The sequence below is a fragment of the Acomys minous genome (genome assembly GCF_964271855.1).
Source record: "Acomys minous genome assembly, chromosome: 3".
NCBI lineage: Eukaryota > Metazoa > Chordata > Mammalia > Rodentia > Muridae > Acomys > Acomys minous.
In genome coordinates, this window is record NC_140485.1 from 62603294 (window position 1) to 62630527 (window position 27234).

Genomic DNA, 27234 nt, shown 5'->3' on the forward strand with positions numbered 1-27234 from the left:
TACAACCAGCTGTTTCTCTACCCTACAGATCCACGTGTACTCGCTGGTTTGGTAGGGAAAAGAAGCTTACAACATCTAAGGTCAGTGGAATGGAAGGAATAGAAAGATTTTCCTGGTTGAGAGAAACAGATGGTCCCAGAACTCTCTCTCTCCGGGCCAGAAAGCACTGTGGTTTTAAACCTATCTTTAAAGTTACAGGTTGTGATGGAGTTAATCATTCTGAACTGGATATCTGCACATAGTTTGTACAAACCAAGTGTGTCCAGGACAATGATATCATCACCAGCCTCCAGACCCCGGGGGCCTGGCAGAGCCCGGGGACCAGTGTTCGGCACTTGGGAATGTCCCTGTGGAGGATTCAGGAAAGGGAAAAAGAGTTGTGGCTTCCAGGGCTACTGGGACTCATTTTAAACTCATTTTTAAAAAGAAGGCGTGGGGTGGGGAGAAAGATCTCACATGGGGGACCCCTTCTTCAGAATAGTCTTTATTAGTTTGGATACTGTCTGTCAACACTTGACTTATTGTCTTTCATATTTGCTATAAGGCCATTTACTCAGATTCCTCCTCTCCCCATATCTCATAGATTGTGACATTATTGTGCGGGTCCATAGGTATCTCTGGGACGTGCAGCCTGGGGTTACTGCTAGTTGCCATGGAGACTTTAAGATTCCGCACCTTGGACACAAATTTCACCAGTTCCATCTCGAGCTGGGTTAAAGTATTAAAAGTGAAGTCTTTGCTGGGGGAAACATTCTGATTTTTCTTTGGTGAAGAGCGAAATTGACAGCCTCGAAGGCTAGTAGGATTCTGCTCCTGTCAAAAAAGATATTCAGGGTGAGTGAGTCCTGTGGCCTCACTGGTTCAGACACAGTTCCAAAAGTTAAGCTCATCTAAGGGAACCACAATGTAAACTTAATCTGGATGTAACTGTGACCAAAGTGGCTTGCCACTTTGTTTTTTGTAAATAAAGTTTTATTGGCACACAGCCAAGCTCAGGGTGGTTTTTTTGTTTGTTTGTTTGTTTTTTTGTTTTGCCTTTTAGCTGTGGTTGTTCTCAGGCTCAAATGGCAGAAATGAAGTAGCTGCCACTGAGACTCTCTGGCCTGCAGAGCTGAAAATGATTTCCACCTGGCTCCTTACAGGCAGCTTGCCAGCCTCTGCTTGAGCTAGAATGTCTTGTCTTGTGTAAACGCCTGTGTGTGGGGGTTGACAGACACTCGGTGCCTTCCTCCACTGCTTCACCTTATTTTCTGAGACAAGGTCTCTTAACCAAATCTGGAACTCCAGACTTCTGCTAGACTGGCTGGCTAACAGGGTCCTCCTGTCCCTACCTCCCCGGCTCTTGGGTTACAGGTGTATGCCACCAAGGTTGGATTTTATGTGGCTTCTGTGGTTTGAAATCAGGCTCTCAAGGTTACACAGCAAGCACTTTTCAGATGGAGCCATCTCTCAGCCCCTGACCACAGCGTCTAAGATGGCACCTCTGCCCCTCTGATCCCTGAAGAGCTGCCAAGTCACTGTGGGGAACATTGGTCACTGTTTTTTATCCTAGTATAAGCCTCAAACTTCCTCTACTTGAGAAAATATTTCCTTTGGTTCAGAAATTTGTCATCAGTTAAAAGTAATGAAAATAAAGCTTGCCGGGGGTGTGTGTGAGAGCCTGGCTCTGTGAGCTGTTCCGACACGCACCACAAGATCTTGACTCTACTCTCAATTTGGAAAAACAAAGCTTACTTCACAGAAACATTGTGAGCTGTGTAGCAGCCCATCTCAACTGTCCCACTGTCTGTGGGTGTGGTGACTACTGTCATCACTGAGGAACAAACTCACCTAGCTTTTGCCAGGACCTGCTAGGGTTTTCTGGCCAAAGTCCAAGTTTGAGACACTGGTAGTCCTGGCTCTAGGAACCGAAACCTGGGTTTCTGAGACTGAATGGTTGTGGTGTGACCAAGGCCCCCTTACCTTATTCTTCTCACTGTCTCCTCGAAACTTCAGCATCACATATATCATAACGACGAAAAAAAGCCAGAGCCATTTGCTCCCAAGCCAGCTTTGGGCATGATCTGGAACATTTTGTCTAGTGCGGAAATGCCCTCCGCATGGCACCTTTCCTGGGCTTTCTTTGGTTTTCTCCCTCAGTGAGGAAAATAAGAATGCCCAGGTACAAGAGATGCACAGAGGCAGGAACAAGAACCATCTCAGCGTCCGCATGGTGACCACAGGTGGGGCCGGAAGCTGCTCATGGTGGGTCTGTCTACTGTGGTGCCAGAAGACTGGGGAACTAGTGTTGGGCCCTGATGATGTCATAGAGGGCCCTGAGCTGACAGTTCCAACCATTGTGATGCCTCATGATTAAGAAGACCGCAAGTTGAGGATGTGCGATCACACTGCGAACCCTGAGATTGTGTTATTTACTGGAAAAAAAAAACCTGTTTCTAGTTGTGGTGTGGCCCAGCCTTAGCACACACCTTTAATGCAGGAGCTTTCAGCTTGAATATTATGAACAGGATTAAATAAAGTCAGCTGTAGGTTGAGAACAAGCAACAGGTTGACAGGAAATGAACATAGGATTATTAAGTGGAAAAAAAAAACCAGAAGAAGAGGAAGTCAGGAGGATGGTTAGATACACAGGAAGTAGAAGGGAGGGAGATTCAGTTTGAAGGAGGTAGGTTGAGATGGCATGGGAGAGGGGGCATTTCTTCTGGGATGTCAGCTGTGGAGGAAGATCAGCTAGCTGGGTGTTTTCTTTGTGTCTCTGAGCTAGCAGGCTTTCACCCTAGCATCTGGTTCCTGAGTCTTTGTTGGTAAAATTGAATGGTTTTTGTTGTTGTTGTTGTTGTTGTTAAAAACATTTGGTGCTCCGATGCATGGCACAACCATACAGACAGAGAAATCCATGCCAGGTGGGTAAAAACTGAGAAGCCAAAAGATTTGGCAAGATACCTAGGAAGTCCTCAGGGAGAGAGCTAAGTAATATTAAAAGTAAAAAAAACCTGTCCCACTTTAAGGATGAGAAATATAAAGTTATTAGGACTCTGTAGAGTGTTTTTAGATGGCTTGAAAATAGAAGCAAAAAATGAAAGGATAAATGACTTAACAGATTGACATAATACTGATTATAATTACCACCAGCCTGGTAATTCTTATTTTACCCTTAATAGCTGTAGTGTTTTTTTCTGTTTTTTTTGCCAAATATGAAAAGTGGTTTGATAGTTACACCATATGTGAAAAGTGGATTGATAAGATACAAGCCTTAGAAAGACTTACAAATTAAATTAATACACAAAAACTACCAGCAGACTTTAGGCACCCCCAAGGTTATAAAAAAAAAAGTTAAATGGAATCCTATAGAAACAGAAATATGAGATTTGAGGAGATTTCGGAAGCAATCACTTCATATGGTATGCATTCACCCTATGTGGAGCAGATTAAATTCATGGACAACTCAGAATTATCCCCTAAGACTGGAAAGATTTGGCAACAAAGAAACTGGAAGCTGGTCCTCAGTTACAATGGCTAACAAGGTGGAAAGAGAAAGCTAGGGCCATAGAATGATGAAATAGGGTTCGGGATAGAGGTGTTAATATTATTTTTCAAGATCAGTTGCTAGGTGAAGGTCGATGTGCTGAATTACAAAAGTAGCTTGAATTTGATGATCAAACCTTGGCACTACGTTGTTTAGCAACTTTAAATGCTTGGGACAAGGTTGAAGAATCAGGAAAGAGGTCTGAGTCATTTACTAAAATTATACAAGGCCCCCCAAAAAAGCCTTTATTGATTTTTTTTTTGTATTTGTGTGCAAAGATTGACTTCAGCTGTAAATAGAATAGTATCAGATTCAGAAGTCAAATACTAATCAAATCTTTGGCTTTTGAAAGTGCTAATTCAGAATGCAAAAGTATAATTAGACCTTTAAAGGAAAGATCAGCACCAATAGATGAGTGAATTAGAGATATTGGGTCTCATGCTTATGATGCTACTCTGATAGGGGAAGCACTTCCTAAAAATTTTAAGAAAAATCAAAATGGCAGATGTTTTAATTGTGGTAAGCAATATCACTTGAAGAGGGATTGTAGGCAAGGCACTCCCAGCACAAATTTTTTCTAGAGATAATCCAAAAAGAAGGCCCTCCTTTCTGGAGTATGCCGGTGTGGCAAATGGGACTCATGGATGCAAATAAAAAAAGCGACTGGCAAGGTAGCCCTTTGGCCATTGGGAAATGCCTGAGGGGGCATCCCAAGGGCCCCAAAATCAAATTTTATTCAATCATTCCCAGTCAGCATCAGTGAAACTCATCCACTGAGCAATTAAAAGATTTAATGCCTGCTGTTAAAAATAGTATTGCACTGGATGTTATCAGAACAGCTTTAGTAGTTAAAACAAAAAATTCAGGAGAGACCAGAAAACCAAGTATTTTGGCTAAAAATAAAAATAGCATTGAAATCAAAGGTTTGATAGACGTAAGAGCAAATGTAACAATAATTTCACCAAAATCTTGACATCCAGATTGGCCTTTTAAGCAGGTAAATATTCAGCTTTCAGGGATTGGAACTTTATCTCAGGTGAAACAAAATACAAGATGGATCAACTATATACAGCTAGGACAAATAGGAAAATTAAAGCCATATGTGACTCCTATAGCCTTGAATTTATGGGGATGTGATTTGTTGCAGCAATGGAAAACACAGACGAACATTCCTCCAATCTCAGAAACAAACCATAAAATAAAGAATGCTTCTGAGAAAAATCTTAAAAAGTATTATCAGATTGTACATATCCAGGTTGTACATAAGCAGGACACAACAGCTGTTAGTCTTTTAAAGGCACCAATTGCCCTACCTTTATTTTTAAAAAAGATTTATTTATTATGTATAAAGCATTCTGCCTGTGGGCCAGAAGAGGGCACCAGATATCTCATTATAGATGGTGGACAGCTACCATGTGGTTGCTGGGAATTGAACTCAGGACCTTTGGAAAAGCAGCCTGTGCTCTTAACCTCTGAGCCATCTCTCCAGCCCTGTGCCCTACCTTTAAATGGCTAACTGGCAAGCCTGTGTGGGTGGAACAATGGCCTATGACCAAATAAATAAAATAAAATAAAATAAAATAAAATTACAGGCACTAGAAGAGTTGGTACAGAAGCACCTAAATTCTCAATGCACTGAAGAATCTACCAGTCCATGGAATTCCCCTATGTTTGTTATAAAAAAGAAATCAGGAATTTTAGGGCCATAAATAAGATGATTTAGCCACTTGGCTCTTTATAGCCTAGAATCCCTTTGCCTTCATTATTATCTAAGTCATGGCCTATGATAGAAATTGATTTAAAAGATTGCCTTTTCACAATCCCTTTGCATGAGCATGATAGGGGAAAGTTTGCTTTCTTAGTACTTACTTATAATAAATGTCCAATAAAAAGATCATTTGGAAAGTCTCACCACAAGGAATGTTACACAGTCTTACCTGTGTCAATTTTTTTTTTCTTTGAGACAGGGTTTCTCTGTGTAGCCTTGGCTGTTCTGGACTCACTTTATAGACCAGGCTGGCCTCAAGCTCACAGTGATCCACCTGCCTCTGCCTCCTGAGTGCTAGGATTAAAGGCATGCGCTACCACTGCCTAGCTCCTTGTGTCAATATTTTGTACAACAACCATTAGAAATAATTCATAAGTTTCCATAATGTAAAATTTATCATTATATGGATGATATCTTATTTGCTGATTCAGATGCAGATACCTTTTAAAAAATGATTGATGAAGTAAAGAGAATTTTGCCTTGCTGGGGATTACAAATTGCTCCTGAAAAAATACAAAGAGAATTCTATCAATGATCTAGGATATAAGACAGGTTTACAGAAACTCGACCACAGAAAGTACAAATCAGTAGAGATAATTATAAACTCTTCATGATTTTCAAATATTGCTAGGAGATATTAACTGGCTATGGCCAGTTAATTGGATTAACTACTCAAGAGCTATTGCCACTGATCTCATAATCTCTTGGTTTTCATTTGACTCTTTTCTGCCCAAACAGTGGACACTTTGGGGTTGACTGCTGTGCTCTACCTAGCCAGCATGGCCACTGAGCTGACAACCACCACCCAGAGAGCAGCTCCAGGCTACAGACTGCTCAGGACGTTCAAATTGCTGAGTTCATGTGAGACTGACACAAACACAGAACTTTCGATTCAAAAATACTGTATCAGCTTTACTGTGTTACAGAGCTAAATATCTTTCCTTTTTACTTAAAAAGAGGGTGGTGTATAGAAGTAGAATAGCTAATTCAGCTTTGTTTTGGAAACGCACACAATGAAAACTCATTACTCACACTTTTAGGCAGGGTCTCTTGCATCCATCCCAAGCTTGCCTAAAATTTGCTATGTGGCCAAGAATGGCCTTGAAGTTCAGATGCATCTCCCAACTGTTGGGGTGACGGGTGCCTGTCGTATCTAGATCATGTAATGCTGGGAACAGAACCCAGGGCTTTGTACATGCCAGGCAGACTACTAACCCAGGACACATCCTCAGCCATGGTTAATTCTTACTGAAAAACTCACTATGTATGCTGTAATTCCAACAATTGGAGGTTGAGACAAGATTTTAAGATTTTTTAAGTTGAGGTCAGATATGCCTACAGTGAGGCCCTATCTCAAAAACAAAAACAACAAAATCCCAAATATTTCTACAATCTTTTATTCCGATTTTATAAGTACAAAGGTTATACATCCCAGGTTCTCTTGGATAATGCTCATTTGACATCTTATACTGTTTGCGTATGTCTACACTCAGCCTAACACTGTCCCAGAACAAACTTGAAGTGTATTTGGGGTTAAGCCTCATCACTTGCAAGCAGAAAACCAGAGTGCAGTGGGTGCGGGGGCTTTTCTTTGGGTTGTTTTCTGAGGCAAGGTGCTGCTATGTAACCTTGGCCAGCTTTGTCATCTTGGTTACCTTCTGACCTCAGCCTTCGGAGGGCTTGGACTACAGATGTGCCATGTTTGGTTTGGGAGCAGGGACTTTAGTGTGCTGGTTTGTACCATTCTGGGCATGTGTGGAGCCAGAGGCTGACCCTGGGTGCACTCCACTCTAGCTTGAGGCAGGTTTTCCCCCAAACCCTGAGCTCATCACCATGCCTGGGGATCCCACCTCTGCCTTACGAGGCTGGCTACTGTGCTCACCTGCCTTTTGTAAATGCTGGTCCACGAGTGGAGAGTGCGTTATCCACTTGAGCAAGCCATCTGCCCAGCCCAGAAGCAGGGTTTTAGAACTGGCCCATAGAGGCAGTCACCCTATGTCCATGAACAGTCTCACAGAGGTTCCAATTTTAACTGTGGGGGTGGAAAAGGTGTCATTCCTGTCCTGCCACTGCCCCCCTTGATGGGTGCGATTTTCTTGCAAAGATATTAGAGGTCGGGGCTTTATTTTGTACATGGCACTGAGGTGTCCTTTTCCCCTCTGCCATCCTTGTGTCAGGCAAGAAAAACCTCAGGAGGAGCAAGGTCTGAAACTGTTAGAAGTCTGTCCCTGAGCTCGGGGTCCTGCTGGAAGTCTGTCCCTGAGCTTGGGGTCCCGTTGGAAGTCTGTCCCTGAGCTCGGGGTCCCGTTGGAAGTCTGTCCCTGAGCTCGGGGTCCTGCTGGAAGTCTGTCCCTGAGCTCAATGTCACTGCAGTTTTAGAAAATGAGCTGACTGTGAGAAACCTGGAGTCTTTTTACTCCCTAATAAAAGCAGCAGAGTCACCAGCCTAAGCAAGAGGTACACCCTGTAGACAGGCTGCTAGGTATGCTGCAAGCCACCTTACCCTCCCTAGCACCCACACACTTCACGGCAAGTGACCACGCAGGTCAAAGGTTGCAGAGGACAACTTTATAGCATGGTGCCACACCAGGTGAGTGTGGCACAGAAGGCCACAGGGGAGGAGCCCTTGGGGAGGGGCCGCGGCCCTGGTTTAGAAGCAGTAGGATGTGTGGGTGACCCAGTGGGCAGACTCCTCCTTGGAGCGCTTGGCAGAGCTGTGGCTTGTGAAGATGGACTTGTAGGTTTCAGATTCTTCACTGTCCGCAATGGACCTCTTCAGGGCCCCGCAGGGGGGCTTGCCAGCTTTCCCAGAAGTGCTCCCGGTAGCTGCTAGGGGAAAAAAAAGCCAAAACGTGTAAGGCTGGGACTGAAGACCACTCCAAATGACTACCTTTTGTTTGTTTGGTTTGGTTTTTGTTTTTTTGAGACAGGGTTTCTCTGTGTAATAGCCCTGGCTGTCCTAGACTCGCTTTGTAGACCAGACTGTAGAGAGGCCTCTGCCTCCTGAGTACTGGGATTAAAGGTGTGCCCCACTACACACAGCTCATCTGACTCATTTTTAAAGGGACCAGGTCATGCATGCCATTTCCCCAAGCTCCCAGCATCTTGCTGTTATTTGGAGAGAAAGCTGAAGCACAGGGGCAGGTCTCACACAGCCTAAGCCATCCCTGAACTCAGCCAAGACGGGCTGTGATTTCTGATCCTTTGGCCTCCACCTCCCAAGTGCTGTCACACCATTTCACACAGTACTGGGGACAGAAGCCGGGGCTCTGTGCATACCATGCAAGAGCTCTACCCACTGAACTACACTCCTGCCCGCAATATGTCAACTAAGTTAGTTATTTAGATCCAGGGGCTCACTGTGTAGCTCTGGCTGGCCCAGAACTCACTATAGACACCAGTCTGGCCTTACACTTGGGTGATTCTCCTGACTCGGCCTCCCAAGCAGGTGCATGCTGCTATGCCTGGCTTGAAGCAGACTCTCAATAGTGACTCCTAAAAGCTAGTCAGAGCCCCAACAACTTAGGCCTTGCTGATGAACACTGTGTGCTGGCACCAGACTGTCCCCAGCTTCTTGGCACTTAGGTTGAGGGCCTGGTCCTTTCAGGTCGGTACTGTACAAGGACAAAGAAAGCCAGCAGTCCCAGAAGCCTGCCCTGGCCAGTCCACTATCCTGAGTGAAGCCAGGATGGGAGCTGCAGGCCACAGCTTATGGGGACATACCACAAGCTTACTTTCTCTTACCTGGGTTTCTCTTCTTGTAAAGTAATTGTGACCTTTCTTTTTGCAGTGTTGGGCACTGAACCCAGGACCTCATACACATGTTAAACAAGTTCTCTACCACTGAGCCACAGCCCCTTCTGTTTTATTTTTATATAGGATTTTAATAAGTTGCTCAGGCTGGCCTCTAACATTTGATCCTTCTGCTTCGGCTCCTGAGGAGTGGAGATGACACCATGTTTTGGTTTTCTTTTTTTCTCTGTTTATGTATGTGTAAGTGTGTGTTTGGGTGGCTGTATCCCATGTATGTATATGTGCCTGTGGAGGCCAGAAGAGGGGGTCAGATTTCCTGGATACAGAGTTACAAGTGGTTGTCAGCTGCCAGATCCGAGTGCTAGAACAGAACTCGGGTCCTCAGCAAGAGCAGAAAATAGCTCTTACCTACCAAGCTAGCTCTCCTCCCCCTATTCTTTTCTTTTTGAGACAGAGTCTCAGTACACAGCCCTGGCTGGCTTGGAACTCACCATGTGACCCAGGCTGGCCTAGAATTCATGGTCGACCCTGTCTCTGCCACTGGGCTGGTGTAAACGATGTTTCTTTGAGGTAAAGACATTGAGGTTTTATTTTGTTTTTTGAGATAGGGTCTCTCTGTGTAGCCTTGGCAGCAAGTGTCCTGGACTTGCTTTGTAGACCAGGCTGGTCTCGAACTCACAGTGATCCCCCTGTCTCTGCCTCCCTAGTGCTGGGATTAAAGACATGCGCCACCACGCCCGGCTTAAAGACATTGAGTTTTAAGAGCAGTTTTGCCACTTGGCCACCAGACAGGAAGAGAGGAAGGACCCTGACGGGAGCATAGGACGGCTCTGAGGCGCCCAAGCCCTCACACCATGTGGCTGAGGAGTCGGGATGGCTGTGTGCTGCTGGGCTGGGCACCATAGCTTGCTCAGCAGTAACAAGGGAGCTTTGTGTGCAGAACCTTTTGGACTAACAGGGCTCCAGGATGGAATGGGAAGCTACTTTTTAATTCAGAGGACACAGAACAAGCTATGAATGACTGGGAAAGCCTACGTTTTCTCATCCCTTCGCCCTGGCTTTCCAGCTTTCTCACTTCTCTGATGGCTCTGGAAGGCCTACCTGTGCCCCTGGGAACCAAGGTGCTTTTCTTCTCTCTAGGATCGGGGTCCACCTCCTCAGGCTTACTGGCCTTCACTTTTGATGGCCCTGCGGAGTCTGTAGAAGACACTGAGTTAGCAAAACAAACCATGAGCAAGACGCTGGTGCACGTAGGACAGACCCATCCCCTTGGTTCTCAGGGTCTTACCGTCTGTGATACCAGGCTTTGAAACACACTCGGCTGTCTTGGGCTTCTTTGTTTTCTGAAAGAAGACAGAACTGTTAGAGGGTGTGGTGGCTTGAGTGAGATTGTCTCCCAGAGCTCGGGTACAAGAACACTTGGTCCCTAATCGGTGGTGCTGTTTGGGAGTTCATGGAACCTTAAGTAAGTGGAGGTGTGTCACTGGGGTGGCTTTTGAGGGTGATGGCCTCACCGCACTTGGAGTTCACTCTGCTTCCTGAGTGTGGATAGAGGTGTTATCCCTCAGCCTCTCACTCTTGCTGCCGTGCCTCCCTGCCATGATGGACTCTCAGCCCTCTGGAACTGTGAGCCAAAGTAACCTCCTGCATGTGTAAGCGGCTGCCTCTGGTCACAGTGTTTTTGCACAGTGACAGAAAAGTAACTGATACAGAGGGTACGCTCATGTTAAGTGGAGCACAGTGGCAGTGGGCTGGTCTTGGGCCCAGGGCCCCTCTGATGGCCTGGCACCTCTCTCTGAGGAGGACCTGTCTGCAGGCAAGCAGCTGTGCCTCCACAAAAGGCTGGGTCCACACAGACCCAATGGTCGGTGCTGGTTTCACAGTCTCCAACCTTAAATGAAGACTGTATTTCAGTGACGAGTCAGTGTTAGAGGCTGGGAATGCTGCTCAGTGACAGGGTACCCATCTAGTGGACCCAAAGCCCTGAGTTTGATCCCCAGCACCCCAGCACTCACTCGAAAAGCCCACATTTCCAGGGACTGTTGTACACAAAAGAGCGGCGGAATAACAACGCAAGCTCTGCCTGCACGAGCACAGATGGAGTCTCACTCAGGCAGGGCCCTTGGCTCCAAAGCTATCACACTTGGATGTATGGCTTGGAGGCTTTTACTGAAGGCCACTAGCTGAGTTGAACGAGGTTATCCTACTTAGATTTTCAGATGCTGGATTGGTAAGGCAGCCCTGAAAGGCTGACCGTTCTGAACTATGTTCAACTTCTGATCAGAAGGGCAGCTCACCAAAGAGACACGGCCTAGCCAGGGGGCGCAGCTGCTGTCTCAGCACTGGGGAGGTGGCCACAAGAGAATCATGACGCTAAGACCAGCAAGTTCGAGGCCAGCCTGGGCTTCATGGGGCCCTGTCTCTAAAATAAGAAGAGTAAAACAAAATAATGATTTTTTTTTTTTTTTGGAAGGCCATCATCTCTTACACACACTGAATAGAGGACGTCTTGGTGGTGGCCTCCAATGTGTGACATACACATGAAGAGAGCAGCAGCCCGGCCCTGTCTGCCCCATGGCTGTGGGCCTCACCAGGGCCACAAGATGAAGAACACCAGCAAGCCGAGCCACAGCTGATGCCACGGGCACCTCACCAGGCACACCAAGTTTGTGCGGGACCTGATCAGGGAGCTGCTCAAGGTGTCCAAGGACGAGCACACGCATGCTCAAGTTCATCAGGAAGAGGGTGGGCACGCACACCAGGCCAAGAGGAAGCGGGAGGAGCTTAGGAATGTGCTGGCAGCCATCAGGAAGGGAGTGAGCGGTGAGAAGGACTGATGTCCCTCCCTCAATAAATGTTTGTGCCACACCAAAAAAAAGGTGTTTGAAAAAAGAAACTGTTTCATACTTGAAATGCACACATGCACATCTGTGAAGGCTGTTACTAAAATACAACAACAAACTACAGACTAAGAACTAAGGAGGTGTCTCAGAGCACAAGCACCCGCTGCACAGAGTTGGGCAGGACTGTTTATCTGTAACCTAGTACTAGTGGGTAAGAGACCGTGACCCTGAGAATTCGCTGGTCAGCCAGGCATGCTGAAATGCTGGTCTTGAGGTTTAGTGAGAGAGCCTGTCTCAAGGTAACAGGGCAGCGAGTGACAGAAGAAGACACCTGACATCTTGTTCTGACTTCCAAGTGTGTACATGTACTAAGTGTCCACACACACCCCCAACCACAGGAAACGATGCTCAGCTCTCGGCCCTGCATTTAAGGCAGAGAGCTCTTTCAAAGCTGGAGGCATGCTTGGAGAGACACTAAGGCTGCCTGCAGGTGAGGATATTTGGGAAATATTTTGTATCTTGGTAGCAGTATCCAAGCGTGTTCATAGAGGCTCTGTTGAGGAGGGTGCAGAGGGGACCTAATCCCACTGGGCTCTGCAGGCCTTGGCAGGAAGCCTGAGATGGGACAATCACTCAGGGAGACACCCAGGGCCCCTGCCACTCTCCAGCTGCTGCTTTTAGCACACAATGTCCCTTCTTGTGTTTTCAAAAAGCTGACTAAGGACAGCAAGCAGATCTCTTTGGCTGCTGTCTTTTGTCAAAGACACTTAGGCTTTTCTAGGCTTTAAGATGCTTAGTGAAGCATAACTTAGAAAACACAGAGACACACACACACACAGACACACACATATAGTCACAGACACACACATACAGACACACACACACACACACACACACACACACACACAGACATACACATGGACATACACACAGACACACACACATAGACACACACATCTGATTGTTTTTTAAATCTCCATATACAGTTTAAATGACCCAGTAGCCTTTAGTTGTTTTTCATGAATGCTGTGTTATCATCTTATAAACAGCTTCATAGAATGTTTTCATGGCATCTAATTTCAGAGTTTCCCACAATTCCTAGTGCTATGGAAAATCTGCATGTGAAACATACACTATTCTTTTTTTCCCCTTTACTTTCTTTTTTAAATATTTATTTACTGTATATAGTACACTATTCACTTATGTCTTCATGTCAGAAGAGGGATCAGACAGAAGAGGGTATCAGATCCTATTACAGATGGCTCTGAGCTACCATGTGGTTGCTGGGAATTTAACTCAGGACCTTTGGAAGTACAACCCCTGAGCCACTGCTCCAACCCCACCTTTCCCCCTTTTCTTAAATATTTATTTATTATGTATATAGTGTTCTGCCTGCATGTGCACCTGCAGGCCAGAAGAGGACACTAGATCTCATTATAGATGGTTGTGAGCCACCACGCGGTTGCTGGGAATTGAACTCAGGACCTCTGGAAGAGCAGCCAGTGCCCTTAACCACTGAGCCATCTCTCCAGCTCCCATGCACTATCTTCTAAGACGATAAGGGAGGAAATGAGAACGGACTTGGCTTCTCCTGAGAGATGGGTGCCACGTGTGACCATCAGCTTTTCCAGTCTCACAACTGTGAACCACTATTACTCGGGGGTGATACGATTCTGTTCTTTCTTCTATGACTAAAGCACTCAAGGAAGCTCTGAAGCCCCTCCCACCACCACAGCCCTATCCCCTCAGAGGACACAGGCAGGTGTGGGCCACTGCAATGGAAGCTGTTTCCCCGCCAGAGTGTCCTCACCCTAGCTACTGTTAGCCCTAACACGTCCAGCATTGCCCTGTGGTTTTGTTTGTTTCAGTGCTGGGATCAAGCCATGACTTTGTGCATGAGAGGCGGCTGCTCTCCCACTGAGCCACACTTGGCCCTTGGGTCGCCAAACTGGCCTCTATCTCTCCTGACATTACCTTAGGAGGACAGGGTTACAAATGTGCTGCATCTGGATTTCTCCCTTAGTAAAGACAAAGGTCAGGACCAGGTTTACCTTTAGCCCACCTCGCTATAAAACAACAACAAAACACTTAGAGCCACAGTGAAGTCCAGTGCTTTGTACGTGAACTTCCCCCCAGGCCTACTGGACCACACTTCTGGTGGCTGAGGATGTGGGGCCTTCACATTTGCTGGGATGATTGCGACTTCTGCTCTCACCTTCCGTAGTTATGAAAAAGGAGTATAAGTCATCCTATTTTTCTGTACTAGGGCCTTACACTCTACTACCGAGCCACAGCCCCACCCCGTGTGCTCTTTTAAAAGCAACGACTGCGTTTTCCTGAGAGTTTGCTAATGCCATGCTGTGTGCCCGTGCTTGGTGTGTCGCTTTAAAATCTTCCCTACACCACCATGCCCTGAGCAGCCGACCACCCACTAGTGACGAAGCCCATTGCAGCCAAGTCCTGAATCTGTTTCTAGAAGCCAGGCCTCCTGGGGTGACAAAGCTCAGCCGTGTACCACTTGGCAGCATCTGCTAAGGTGACAGAATAGCTTGCAATGGGCTCTGGGGCAGACCTGAAGCCCCTCATCACCTTCTCCTGTTTGGCCCGCAGCCGTCTCTCTTCCATCCTTCTCTTCAGAAGTTCCACGTCCTCCTTGGTGCCATTGAGCACAATGATGTCATCCTCCTGGAAGGCAGCCCCACACTGAAGAGCAAAAGAGAGCAGAGTCAGTCACCACGGGAGGAGCGGCATCTACAGCCCAGCTCTTCACTCAGCACTGGCCTCCAACCTTTGCTAGGCGCCTGTTGCAGCTTTGCCTGCACTCAGATCAGCTGCTCTCAGGTCCAGTCTGGGCCTGAGAAGTCCATGTGCAGAGCAACACAGCCAGGCAGCCCCACTCTGGAGGGTTCCAACAGAGATAACTGACAGGATGGCTCACGGTACCAGACTCTGTACACACTGTTCCAAGCTGGATGTCTGCTTCTCTCCTGACTAGCGAGCCCAGACCCTGAGCAGTGGGACCACCCAAGGCTGTTGTATTGTGTTGCTGGGGGTGTGGCTACTCTGTGTAAGGCCACTTATCCTCCCCTACACCACACTGCTGTGTACCAACAGCACACTGTGGCAACAGGCCTGAGCTGAGAGTACAAGCATCTAACTTCTGATTAGTCTCTCCAGAAAAATTTAAGTATAAAGGTGACCCTAGACACATCTTGGCAGAGCAAGAGTGAGTCATGTCCAATGAATCCCAGTGGTGTCCTAGAGGCAGGAACAGACACTTGTCAGCACCATGCTCATCTCTGCAAGTGGCACACAGGCCCATGTTGACAGAACTGCAAGCAAACAAGCCGCCACCTCAGAGAGGCTACCTGCCACCACTAATCCCTCCCCTGTGAGAGAGGTCCTGGGCACTGAGTAGACTGGGGATCTGCCTTCATGTTATCTATGTTGTCCTTGCTGCTATGGCCTGGGCACTGAGCACAGTGCCTAGCACATGGCAGGAAGAGAGGCAGTGGCAGAAAGCAAGACTCTCCTATGTGGAAGGCAGCCTCCTCGGCTGTAAGGGACGGCTAACTCCAGTGCAGAGCCCCTCAAAGGTGGCTGCTCTGTTTCCCAGGGACACTGGGATTCTGGCCGTTACATCTGGGAAGAGGTGTCACTGTCATCTTCTCTGTAAGAAAGCTGATAAACAGGGTCCTCTCCTTAACACTGCCAAGGTTTCTGGCACCTCCTGGCACATAGGACAGAGGTGAGGGTGTCAGCTTCAGTCTCCTGCACCCCACCAGGGATGACAAGTGTTGTACTCCAAAGCCACCTTCAAGTTGCTCTGTTCACAGGGCTACCCCAGGAGTGTTGCTGACTAAAGCCACTTGCTTTGAATCTCAGAGCCTGGAGCTTGGAAGCCTCCAGAAAAGACACATGAATGAAGTGCTCACTGAGGTACAGGGCTGTCTCAGTCACCACTGACAGGCAGGGAGTGAGGAGGAACAGCCCAAGGGCAGGAGGTCCCCAGTGAACTCCTGGGCCAGGGGGCACTTGGATAGAGAATCTCTCCATGGGAGACGGGTCTTTTCCTTGGAGACTTTTTTTGGAACCGAATGAGGTGGGAAGGAAGGCCCAAGGGGCATGGTGGCTCACTCTGGCATAAATAACCCTCCTGAGGGTGGTGCAGTGTGCAAGAGGTAGGACCCTTAGTGCAGGACATTCTTCCCTGCTGGGATCTCAGTGTCATTTCTTCCCAGAGGCCCTGGACATCCCTGCCTCCTGTTTTGAACACCAGGAGGGGCCACCAATGTACATTACAATTGAAAAGCTTGACACAAAAACACCCAGCAAAGAAAGGCTCTGAACTAGAATTTTGTGAGGATAGAATTCCTAGTCAAGGAATACAAGAATTGTATTCCTTAGGGTTTCTATTGCTGTGATAAGCAACATGTCCAAAAGCAATTTGTGAGGAAACAGCTTCTTTCATCACACTTAGGTCACACTCTACTACTAAAGGAAGTCAGGGCAGGAACCTGGAGGCTGGAACTGAAACAGAGGCCATGGAGGATGCTGCTTACTGCTTGTTCAGCATGCTTTCTTTTTCTTTTAAAAAAAGATTCATTTATTTATTATGTATATAGTGTTTTGCCTGCATGTACACTTGCACACCAGAAGAGGGCACCAGATCTCCTTATACATGGTTGTAAGTCACCATGTGGTTGCTGGGAATTGAACTCAGGACCTTTGGAAGAGCAGCAGGTATTCTTAACCTCTGAGCAATCTCTCCAGCCCCTCAGCATGCTTTCTTGAATCACCCAGAACCACCTGCCCAGGGGTGCACACCCCCAGTCAAGAAAATGCCTCCCAGGCTTGCCTACAGCCAGTCTCACTGAGGCATCTTCTCTGCTCAAGTACCCTCCTCTCAGGTGAGTCTAGGTTTGTGTCAAGGTAACAAAACCCAGTCAGCCCAGCAAAGGCAGGCTTAGTACTCCTGAGCAGCAGTCTTCAGAGTCCACCAGGGGTGGCGTCACCACCAGGGTCAGGACTCTGTTCTCCCAACTCTAAGCAGTCACCCTCACCTCTGTCCTATGTGCCTTGGCAGTGTTAAGGAGAGGACCCTGTTTATCAGCTTTCTTACAGAGAAGATGACAGTGACACCTCTTCCCAGATGTAACGGCCAGAATCCCAGTGTCCCTGGGAAACAGAGCAGCCACCTTTGAGGGGCTCTGCACTGGAGTTAGCCGTCCCTTACAGCTGAGGAGGCTGCCTGCCACATAGGAGCCACTGCCTCTCTTCCTGCCATGATGGATGCACCCTAAGGGGCAAGTAAGATGAAGGAAGCAGGCAGCCGGCTCTTCTCCACACATGGAGACCTCGGGCCACCTCTGGTGGGAAGGAAGGGCAGGGCTGACACCCAGCCAGAGACAACTTACGGAGACATTTTGTTTGTAACACGTTTTCTCCTTTTATTTTGAGACAGGTTCTGACTCTAGCCCAGGTCAGCTGAGAAGTACTTAATTTAAGCTGGCCTGGAACTCATGGCAATTCTCCTGTCTTAGCCTCCAAGTGCTGGAGCAAGAACCACCATGCTCAGACCTTATATCTTGAGTCAAGGCCTCACTTATAGCCCAGGCTAGCCTTTACTGATTAACTTGTGTGCACCACGCCTGGCTGCTTTTCTAAAATTCTTGCAGATAGAAACAGAGCCTGGACAGATGGAGTCTGACACCACACAGGCACAGCTGTTAGTTGCTCTCCCTGTACAGGGATCAATGAGGGTCAGGCCTGAAGATCACAGAGACTCTGGCAGCTACACACTCATGCCTCAGGGCTGCTGCACTAGCAAGTGAAGACACCACCCACCCACCATGCCATCTAGCTTAGGAATCGAAACACAGGAACAGACAAATCTTCAGTGTTACACTTCTCCCTTCCGTGTTCTCTTCTGCAAGTAGTGGAACCAGGGCTTGATGCATGCCAGATGAGCGCTCTGCCACTGAGCCACATTGCAGGCACCCATGGGCGATGACCAGGGCTTGATGCATGCCAGATGAGCGCTCTGCCACCAAGCCACATCGCAGGCACCCATGGGCAATGAATGACCCTCTTCACTTCTCCATTGAAAACACCCATGAGGTGGAAAGAGAGCTGACCTCTGCAAGTAGTCCTGACCTACACACACACACACACACACACACACACACACACACACACACACACACAGAGTAATGAACAAACAAAGGAATGAATGTGAAAAAGAATCTATCCAGAGTGAACCTAAAGACATAAAAGTGTCTGAAAAATCAGCTTCCTGTTTTAAAGAGAATATTTTGTTGCTTTTGAGATAGGGTCTCACTATGTAGCCTTGGCTGGCCTGGAGTTCACTATGTAGACCAGGCTAATTGGGAACTCAGAGATTCGCTTGCCTCAGTCTCCCAAGCACAGAATGGTGGGATTAAAGGTGTGTGCTACCACATCTGGCTTTGAAGAGCACATAAGGAATGTGACCACGATCTCAGAAACCATCACCTCAACCAGCGGGCTCTGAGTCTGAGGGTTGAGCCCTCACCTCGCCCCACATGGTATGTGATGTTGTTCAGAGTGCGAAGGCTGCATCCTCCTCCCTCATCTGGCTGTTGTCAGCACCTCTTATTGCTTTGTTTTACCTGCCACCTCCCACTTCTTTCCTGGTAGGTGTACAATCCTGAAGAATTCTCAGGGACCAAATACAACAGCTGTCTTTTCCACCAATGTGTTAGGATCAACAAGACTACAAGTCCCCAGGGACGCAAAGGCAACACAGCCTGCCAGGCGACTCTGAGAAGCAGGAGCTGCAAGGGACGCACCGGAGCGGTGAGAGAAGAGGTGACTGGGCCAGCACCTGCCGGGCTCCCACCAGGAACAGGAACTGCACTGGTGAGTGTGCCGCTAACAGGGTGGGGAGGGATGGTGGACAGCAGGGCAGCAGGCGCGTGTTCTGAAGGAGACAGGCTTTCTCAGCAGCCTGTGACTGTAAACACAGCATCAGTGATGTATGGCAGGTGGGCATCAGTTTCCCCTCAAAAACAGTCCATGGCTTTTGACTTTAAGTCAAAGAAAACCATTTCCACAGCATACAACAGATGACACTTTACAGGAGTTAAAAAGCCACCATGTCTTAATCCTTAGTTAGGTCAGCCTGGAGGCCATAGCCAAAGTCTGGTTCTTTGGTGGCAGCTGTGTGTGCTCCGAGTGGACACCCCAACAGAGATGCATGCCTCTGTAGACACACGAATGAACCGGTATGTGATGGCCATCTTAGTGGACAGGCTCAAGTCAGCCCACTAACATGATGTGTCTAGTTTATAAGCACCGACTTCAGAGTGCTATGGACATTGCCCTGAGTCCAAAAACAACAAAGATGACAGAAGAGAACCTGCCCTGCTGTGGCTACAATGGCTGGTGTCACCGTGCTCAGGAAGTAGCTCTAAGGGAACTCTGACACACAGGGTCTAGGACCAACCAAGTCCCAGGATGGTGGCCACGCCAGTTAGAGGGCAAAGAGAAGGACACACTGGAGGTGGCACCCAGCTGGCCTGGCTCCCCGGTTCATCCTCAGCCTTCACGGCTGCAGGCTCAGTGTGAGAAATGAAGCAACAAGCTGGGCTTTGGAAGCAAAGCTCAGGGAAAGGCTCTGTATACTGCTGATCAAATGACAGAACCTATGACAGAACACTACATAGAAACAATTGATGGGTTTGTGCTCAAGTAGTGGTTGGCTGGGCAGTGGAGTCTGAGTGGATGATGCAGGCAGACCCCAGTGTCAGCTGGGCGTGGACCAAGGGAAGGTGCTGAGAAAGACCTAGCTTGCTCTCATCTACCTACAAAAGGCAGAAAGCCATTAGGCCAGGGAGTACCCTGAAGGACACTGGGCTCCCCCTGGGACTGTCTTCATTTAATTATATAAAAATGTCTGAAACAGCAGTCCCTGGGGCATCGCTACAGCATGAGACTTATGGGGGGCACACTCTGCCAGTGTGAGAACTGAGAAGCCACCGAACCTTCTTCCTGGCAGAAGCTACAACACCAGGAGGGGGTGCGCCAAGCCCTAGGGTACCGTGTACCTTGCTCAGAATTCATAAGCTTTAGCGAGGTATGGTGGCACATGCTCTTAATCCCAGCAATGATCTCTGAGTTCCAGGTCAGCCTGGCCTAGGCCGCAAGTTCCAGGCCAGTCAGGACAACACAGTGAGACTATGCCTCAAAAAACCAAACCAAGCTGAAAATAAGTAAAGCCTAAAATAAAAACAACAAAGAATCCTACGTGTTTACTTCAACAAGGACCCTCCTTCCTGGGGGATTTCTACAGTGGGGGTGGGAGGGGGGAAGCCATTCTTTTCTGGGGACCAGACATGAAACAATGAGCCATCAGAGTGCTCATGAAGGTAGACCTTGCACGCTGTATAAACGCTTGCGTACAGGAGCCCCTAAGGTTCAATGCTCTTGGCAATTGACAGCTGCTGACCGAATCTGTGACCAGCGGCTGCTTTCAATTTCAAAGCATGTTAGGTGGTAAGAAACTACAATGAAAACCAGCGTGGTATTTGAAACATCCAGGACAGACAGAGCCATCAAGGCTGCGAAACCTGAGAGAAACTGAGGGCTCTGCCTGCCCCCAAGTCACAGACCTAAGGCAAAGAGCTTCTGCCAGTGCATTCGCCACCACAATATGACTTTTATGGCATCAAAGAACCAGGATTCACAAACACCAAGACCTCCTGACATCTCACCCGGACAGCCTTCCTCCCTCGATGCAAAAGGCCAACCATGGTATGCAGCAGTCATCTCATTAATGCGCTCTCAGCACTGTCTGCTGCAGCTGCACCTGCTCATGTTCCTACTGCAGTTCTAGCCGGGTCACCATTTTGGCATCAAGAGACATCATTACACACCTTGATTTTAATGCCTAAAACCAATTCATCAGCTCACTTGAACAGGTTTAACTTTGTAACCACAAGGTTGCTCACAGTTTGTTGTTCAAATCCTTTATGGAAAGATTCAGACTCAATTTAACAGGGAAAGACGTGCATTACAAGGAATAACTAACTCACAAGCGGGCACTCAGCAGTGATAGTCATCAGGGACAAGCAGTGGCACCACAGGGAATCACCACTTGTAAGCCAATTAGGGTGGTTACCATGGAAATGGGAGTGCTGACAACACACACAGTGTAAGGAACTCTCCTGCCTGCTGCTGTGCTGACCCACAAAAGCCCAGAGTGAAGCTATACACCCAACATGGGAGACAGCCATTTCACTATCCCACACTCACTTGAGATAAAAAAACATCTGTTTACGCAAAGGCTTGTGCATGGTGCTTACAGCACCTTTGTAGTAATAAAGAGTTAAACGTGGCTCAAGTGCTCATGGACACTGAACAAATAACTGTGTGTGACCATGAGATGTAGTATCAGTCAGGGATGAAAAAAAACTAAAACTGCCAAGATCAGGCTGACTCTCAGAATCATTATCACCACCAGGAAAAGCCATGCCCCACCAAGGATCCACCGCAGGATTCCACTTACACCTCACTGCAGATATGCAAATTAGTCCAGGGACACAGCACTTAAATGGCTGTTGCAAGATGGGGCAGAAAGACAGACGAGCTCCCAGGGCTGTGAGGAAACTTAGGGGAAAGCTGCCCTGACGTGGTGATAATTTCAGAGTGTACACACATTTAAAAAACGGACAAATTACACCCAGGTGTGCCGCGTGCACCTGCAATCCAGCGACTTGGGAACCTGAGACAGGAGGGCTGCATAAATCTGTAAGTTCAAGATCAGCTTGGGCAACATAACCGGGTCTTCTAAAGAAGACATAAAGAAAGAGGCCAACAAATCAAGTTCTGTTCAAATGGCATTTTCCCATCTGTCCATCTACCTATCCATCCATCCACTGATCACTGGAACTTTCTGTGCAGCCAAGGATGACTTTGAACTTCTGTTCTTCTTGTCTTCACCCCCCCCCTCCCGCCCCCAGTGTGGCGTTAACAGACACACAACGCCATCCTTGGCTCACAGGAATGCGGGGCTTCACGCATGTCAGGGAGGTATTCCACTAACTGAGCTGCACCACTGGCCTAAGTGATACATATAAGAACATACAGTTAATGTGTGTTCAGAGTCTCACCGGTGGCTCTGTGTGTGTGTGTGTGTGTGTGTGTGTGTGTGTGTGTGTGTGTGTGTGTGTGTGTGTGTGTACTCTAAATGTTCTCTGTTGTTCTTTTAGGAAACTGAAAGAGAAAACTTTCAAACTGTGGTGACAAGAATGCACTGAGAGCTCAAACATGAGCCAGCTCCGGACCACAAAGGCTGGACTTGTGGTGTGTGGCGTGATCTGTGCCTTCCTTTTTCTTTACTTACGAAGTCCAAGTCCTGAGGAGGCTGAGAAGGAGCCTCCCATCCCAGATGTGGCAGAATGTGGCTTCTATCCAGATGAACTGTGCTCAGCTTTATTTGAGGGGAAGAAGGCAGCCCCCCAAATTGCACAATTCTGCAAACCCCCTCCCAACTCTGAAATGCTTGCTCATTTGCGTACACCCGGAAACTGTTCCAGGATGGCACGGGGTCTGCATTTCATAAGCAGGCCCCTGTCTGCAGAAGAGGGGAACTTCTCTTTGGCGTATGTTATACATGTTCAAAAGGAGCTGGCCATGTTTGTACGGCTTCTCAGAGCGATTTATGCACCTCAGAATGTCTACTGTGTCCACATTGATGTGAAGGCCCCAAAGAAGCTTAAGAATGCCATGCAAACCTTTGTGGACTGTTTTGAAAATGTCTTTATTTCATCACAGACACAGAAGGTGGCTCATGGCAGCCTCAGGAGGCTGCAAGCAGAGCTTGGCTGCATGAGGGACCTCACCCACTCCATGTTTCATTGGCACTACGTCATGAATCTCTGTGGACAGGAATTCCCAATCAAAACCAACAAAGAAATCATCCGATACATCAGAACCAAGTGGAAGGGGAAAAATATCACTCCTGGGGTGATCCCACCCCTGAACACCAAACTCAAGACAGGCCAAAGCTCCTCGAAGCCCAGCCTTGAAGAAAGTACCTACACATCTCCAAACACACGGTTCAAACAAAAACCACCCCATAACCTCACAGTCTACTCCGGAAGTCCTTACTACGCACTTACCAGGAAGTTTGTAGGGTTTGTCCTGACTGATCCCCGTGCAAAAGACATGCTGCAGTGGTCCAAAGACATCCACAGCCCAGAGCAGCACTACTGGGTGACCCTGAACCAACTGAAAGGTAGGATAACTGCAGTGTGGGTGACTCTCAGGAGGAAGCTGGCCTGACTCCACTGTCTTGCTGTGGCTTTGTACAGGGTCTGCCTCTCACAAGGCCTTCCACTCAGAAAACATGGGGTGGCCTCTGGTTCGAGGGGTGTGGAGTTAGGGAGACAGTCTTGTCATGTTCCTATCCAGCATGGATATTTTAGGTTCATTCTGTGTCTCCTCCTACAGGGCCTGTTGGAAATCCTGGGCATAAATGTTTGGCAAAGTCTACATTTTTCACTCACTCAGTAATAATCTCAGACAGTCACTACAGCCTAGGCCTGTGCTAAGGGCTCACACCTGCAAATCAGTTCTTTGGGAAGCTGAGGCAGGGGGGCAGCTGTACAGTACAGCCTGAGCTACAGAATGAGTTCTTAAATAGAAACGGAAAAACAAAATAAAACCCCCCAAATACAGAAACTACCATTGTCTGTGGCAATGCTGGCCCCCCTCCCCCCACTTCTGAGAGAACTCTACTGCCACTCTTTAAGTGGGTTGATACAGCCATCTTTGAGAAAGACTGACTGGTTCCCTCAGAGAATGCTGCTTCAAGCATGGCCACCTACTGCCATCAATACATAGCACTCCTGCAAACAGGAACCTGGCAGAAATGGTTTGACCATTTTATGATCTCTCATACCCCACTACAAGCCCTGTTCCCAGACCACCTACTAGGGCCCTCAGAGAGAAATGCAGCCCAGAGCCCCAGTATGGTCCTGAGGACACGACACACACATCCAGTGAGTGCAGAGAGATAGGAAAACGGTGAAAAGTGCATGCAGGGTGGACACTGGCCTTGGTCAGCCCAATGCACTGGTGTGCCCTGACAGGCCTGTCTCACAGTGACATCGTCACAGGAAGGGAAATGGCAGCACAGAGCTTGCGCTATAACAGCCGGAGCTGCACTCTGCAGTGTGCCTTGGTTTTGTCTCCTGGCAGATGCTCCAGGTGCCACCCCAGATGCTGGCTGGGAAGGAAACATTCACACCACTAAGTGGAGAACAGAAGATGGAGATGGGCACAAAGGGTGCACAGGTAAAGCCCCAGACAGCAGCCTTCTGCCGCCTGCAGAGTGCTAGGGATAAAGGTTCACAGCACCACGACCTGCTCACGAAGGGCACAGGGCACCCAAGCAGATGCAGGAGAGTCTTTCTGTTCTGCTCTGGTGGATTCACCCACAGAAACCATGAATTCTCCCTCTCTCTGCTGTCCCAAAAGGAAAGGAGAGATCATGGGCCCAGTTATAAAAAGTCTCGAGGGGTCTGGCTGATGGCCAACCAGTCTGCAGCAAACACGTGGGGCGCAGGAAGCTATGAGCTCTTTGGAGGGTAAAGGCCAGTCAGTCCTCGATCACCTGAGCTCACCCTGGAGATGGCTGCTTAGGGAGTGCAGACAGCTTTGGGGGACCAATTACTTTACTGCACAATGCCAAGGAGTGAGCAGATGCTTCATGCTCTGCAGAGTCTACAGAAGAGGGGGTGCATAGGCCACACAGGCTGACTATAGAGGGGGCTGTAGCAGGACAGCCAGGACTATAAGAGAAACCGTGTCTCGAAAAACCAAACAAAAACAAAAAACATAAAACAAAACCAAAACCAAAAACCAAACCCCAGAACAAAAAAACAAAAAACCTCCCTCCCACCTACTGAGCTACACCACCAGCCCTTGTTCATCTTTTTTTTTGAGACCAGGTCTTGCTACATAACTAGGCTGGCCTTGAACTCATAATCCTCCTGCCTCCGCTGCCCAGGGGCTGTGATAAGAGGTGTGAGTGGCCACATGTGGCACAGCTGCCAGACTCTGACTCCGCGGCATTTCAGGCTTTTCCTTGCCTGTGGATAGTTTGTCAGAACAGCCTGGTGGGAGTCACCAGCTCGTTACTGCTTTTTCTTTGTAAAGCTTGGTGTGAGCGTAGGTTAATTAAGATAGGAATTAGAACCCGGGCTCTTTAGGCCCAGACTGTCTGGTTCTAATTCTGCCCTCATGCCTGGTGCAGCAGCACTATTCAGTGGCTCATGCTGTTTAGAATGTTCCCCCAAATACTAGCCCAAAGGTGAAATTCTCTTCATTATAAATTCAAAACTCAACCTCAGAGACAACAACACCGTTAAGGACTAATTTGAACTCTTGTGCACAGTGAGCAATCCCAGCTGAAGAAGTGTGTACCACTTACTTGTACTGGGATTGAACATAGTTAAATGTCTGTTTCTTTCTGCAGGCCACGATGCCCAAGACACTTGTGTGTATGGCCTGGGAGACCTGCCTTGGCTCATCCAATCACCTGCTCTGTTTGCCAGGTTTGAGCCCCCCACAGACCCACTGGTGGTGGCATGCCTAGAGAGGTGGCACAGACTCAAAGCCCTACAGCAGGCTGAGGTCCCCGCAGAGCCACACTGGCCATTTCCCCAGGAAAGCCATTTCAACAGCCAACCCCACCATTAAGGGCACTTCTTGTCAGCATCACTCTTTCAATTCCTGGATATGAATTAATTAAAAAAAATGAAAGCAGAAACATTCTGAGGGCCTGGAGATCCTGGTAAGAGGCACTGATTGATGCACACAACGCCCCGCCAAGAAGGAAGCCATGCTTCTCTAGCGCCGACTCTGGCCTAACAGCAGAAAACCATGCAGGGGCCTCCTCCTCTGCGTGAATGAATTATCCCAGAGAGGGAAACAACTTCTGGGAAACATTGCTGCCTGAAGTTTATGTAGCTGTCGTCTGTCATCTACTGTTCTTCCTGCTATGTTGGGTGACCCACAAGCGTACTGGTCCGTGCCACCACCACAGGGGTTTCTGCACACGAGAGTGTGGAGAGAGATGGAGGAGGGCACTCTTGACTTTTACTGAGTTTTTCAAGTTAGGTAATTCATGTGGCAAATGGCCGACACCCTGGGCGTACAGGCTGAAGGCATGAAAGGCTTTGGCCATCCCGAGCCACTGGTCCAGGTCCTTTCCCTCCTAAGTTGCTGCTAACAATGTCCTGGGGGGGGGGGGGGGAGAAGGGGGGCAGAAAGACTGACGTCAATTATTTTGTGAGCATGAGTGTTTTGCCTGCATATATGTACCCTGTGCCCATGGCAGTCAGAAGGTGTTGGGTCCCTTGAAACTGGAGTTACAAACTGTTGCCAGACACCATGTGCTGCAGGAGATTGAACTCACCCCCTTTGCAAGAACAACCAATGCTCTTAAGCACTGAGTCAGCTCCTCTAGCCCTGCACTGTTTGTTTGTTTGTTTGTTTGTTTGTTTGTTTTAAGAGTAGGGGCCTCAGAAAGGAAACCTTTGTAAAGACTAAATATTGGCACCTCAGTCAACTGTGACTTCCCACGTGCGGAGCTGAGATCACATCCAGGGAGGTACTGACATGGCCTGGAGAAGCTGAGCAGAGTGGAGATGCTAAATGCGGTACCATAAATCCACTTTAAGCAAAGTATATGAGATTAAAGCAGTCTTTGTTTAGGCAAACATTTTCCTTCCTATACACTGAAAATGTTAAGCTGTCCCCTGACCTCTTGCATGGCAATGTGTTTCTTATTACAAGACACGAAGCACACAGGACTGCAGCTCGTTTCCTGGCTGGTGGCTGATCTGTTTGCTGTACAAGCCGTGACACAGCACCTGCATCTCTCTGGAGGCATGGCACGCACCACACTGCCCAGTGTGAGCAGAGCCACCTGGAACTTCCAGGAGTCTGAATGGTTTTATTATTACCTGTGTAGGCTGTGTGTGAGTGTGTCACAGCCACTTGTGGAGACAAAAGGACACTGCGACCCAGGCAGACAAGCAGAGACCAAGCTGCCCTCCTTCACAGAACACCAGGCTGGCCTTGACCTCAGGAATCCACCTGCCTCTGCCTCCTGACACTGTTCTTCTGTTAGTAATTTAGAAACTTCAGACCATGCCCAAAACCTGATAATCCCTTGGTCTCACCCCTGTGGCTTCCTCTCCCATTACTCATCGTGACACATGTCACTGAAGAGGCTGTGCCATCTCATCATGACACATGTTGCTAAAGAGGCTGTGCCATCTCTGCACTGCACA

The 27234-nt window shown here is 48.1% G+C and overlaps 3 protein-coding genes across 6 annotated transcripts in view; 1 reads left to right on the plus strand and 2 right to left on the minus strand.

Moving 5' to 3' along the window:
- Window positions 1-470: 470 nt before the first annotated feature.
- FAM209A (family with sequence similarity 209 member A) lies at window positions 471-2266 on the minus strand. The gene is made up of 2 exons (XM_084774682.1): window positions 1963-2266; window positions 471-813 (listed from the first exon to the last, which is right to left on the minus strand). The coding sequence occupies exons 1-2, from the start codon at window positions 2209-2211 to the stop codon at window positions 550-552; spliced, it is 513 nt and encodes a 170-aa protein (XP_084630808.1). The 5' UTR covers window positions 2212-2266; the 3' UTR covers window positions 471-549.
- Window positions 2267-6675: 4409 nt separating this feature from the next.
- Window positions 6676-27234, minus strand: part of RTF2 (replication termination factor 2) — a 29147-nt gene continuing 8588 nt past the window's right edge. Inside the window, exons 6-9 of one of the 4 annotated variants that reach the window (XM_084774648.1) lie at window positions 14480-14593; window positions 10336-10390; window positions 10149-10256; window positions 6676-8120 (exon numbers count right to left, since the gene is read on the minus strand). In XM_084774648.1, coding sequence (XP_084630774.1) covers window positions 7945-8120; window positions 10149-10256; window positions 10336-10390; window positions 14480-14593 — 453 coding nt within the window. In that variant the 3' untranslated portion in view covers window positions 6676-7944. Of the gene's footprint in view, window positions 8124-10148; window positions 10257-10335; window positions 10391-14479; window positions 14594-27234 lie in introns of all 4 variants that reach the window. The other 3 variants (XM_084774650.1, XM_084774647.1, XM_084774649.1) reach the window with 3 other exon arrangements.
- Window positions 20347-25666, plus strand: LOC311595318 (beta-1,3-galactosyl-O-glycosyl-glycoprotein beta-1,6-N-acetylglucosaminyltransferase 7-like). The gene is made up of 3 exons (XM_084777920.1): window positions 20347-23168; window positions 24134-24229; window positions 25413-25666. Exons 1-3 carry the CDS (start codon window positions 22199-22201, stop codon window positions 25634-25636), a joined length of 1290 nt encoding a protein of 429 aa, XP_084634046.1. The 5' UTR covers window positions 20347-22198; the 3' UTR covers window positions 25637-25666.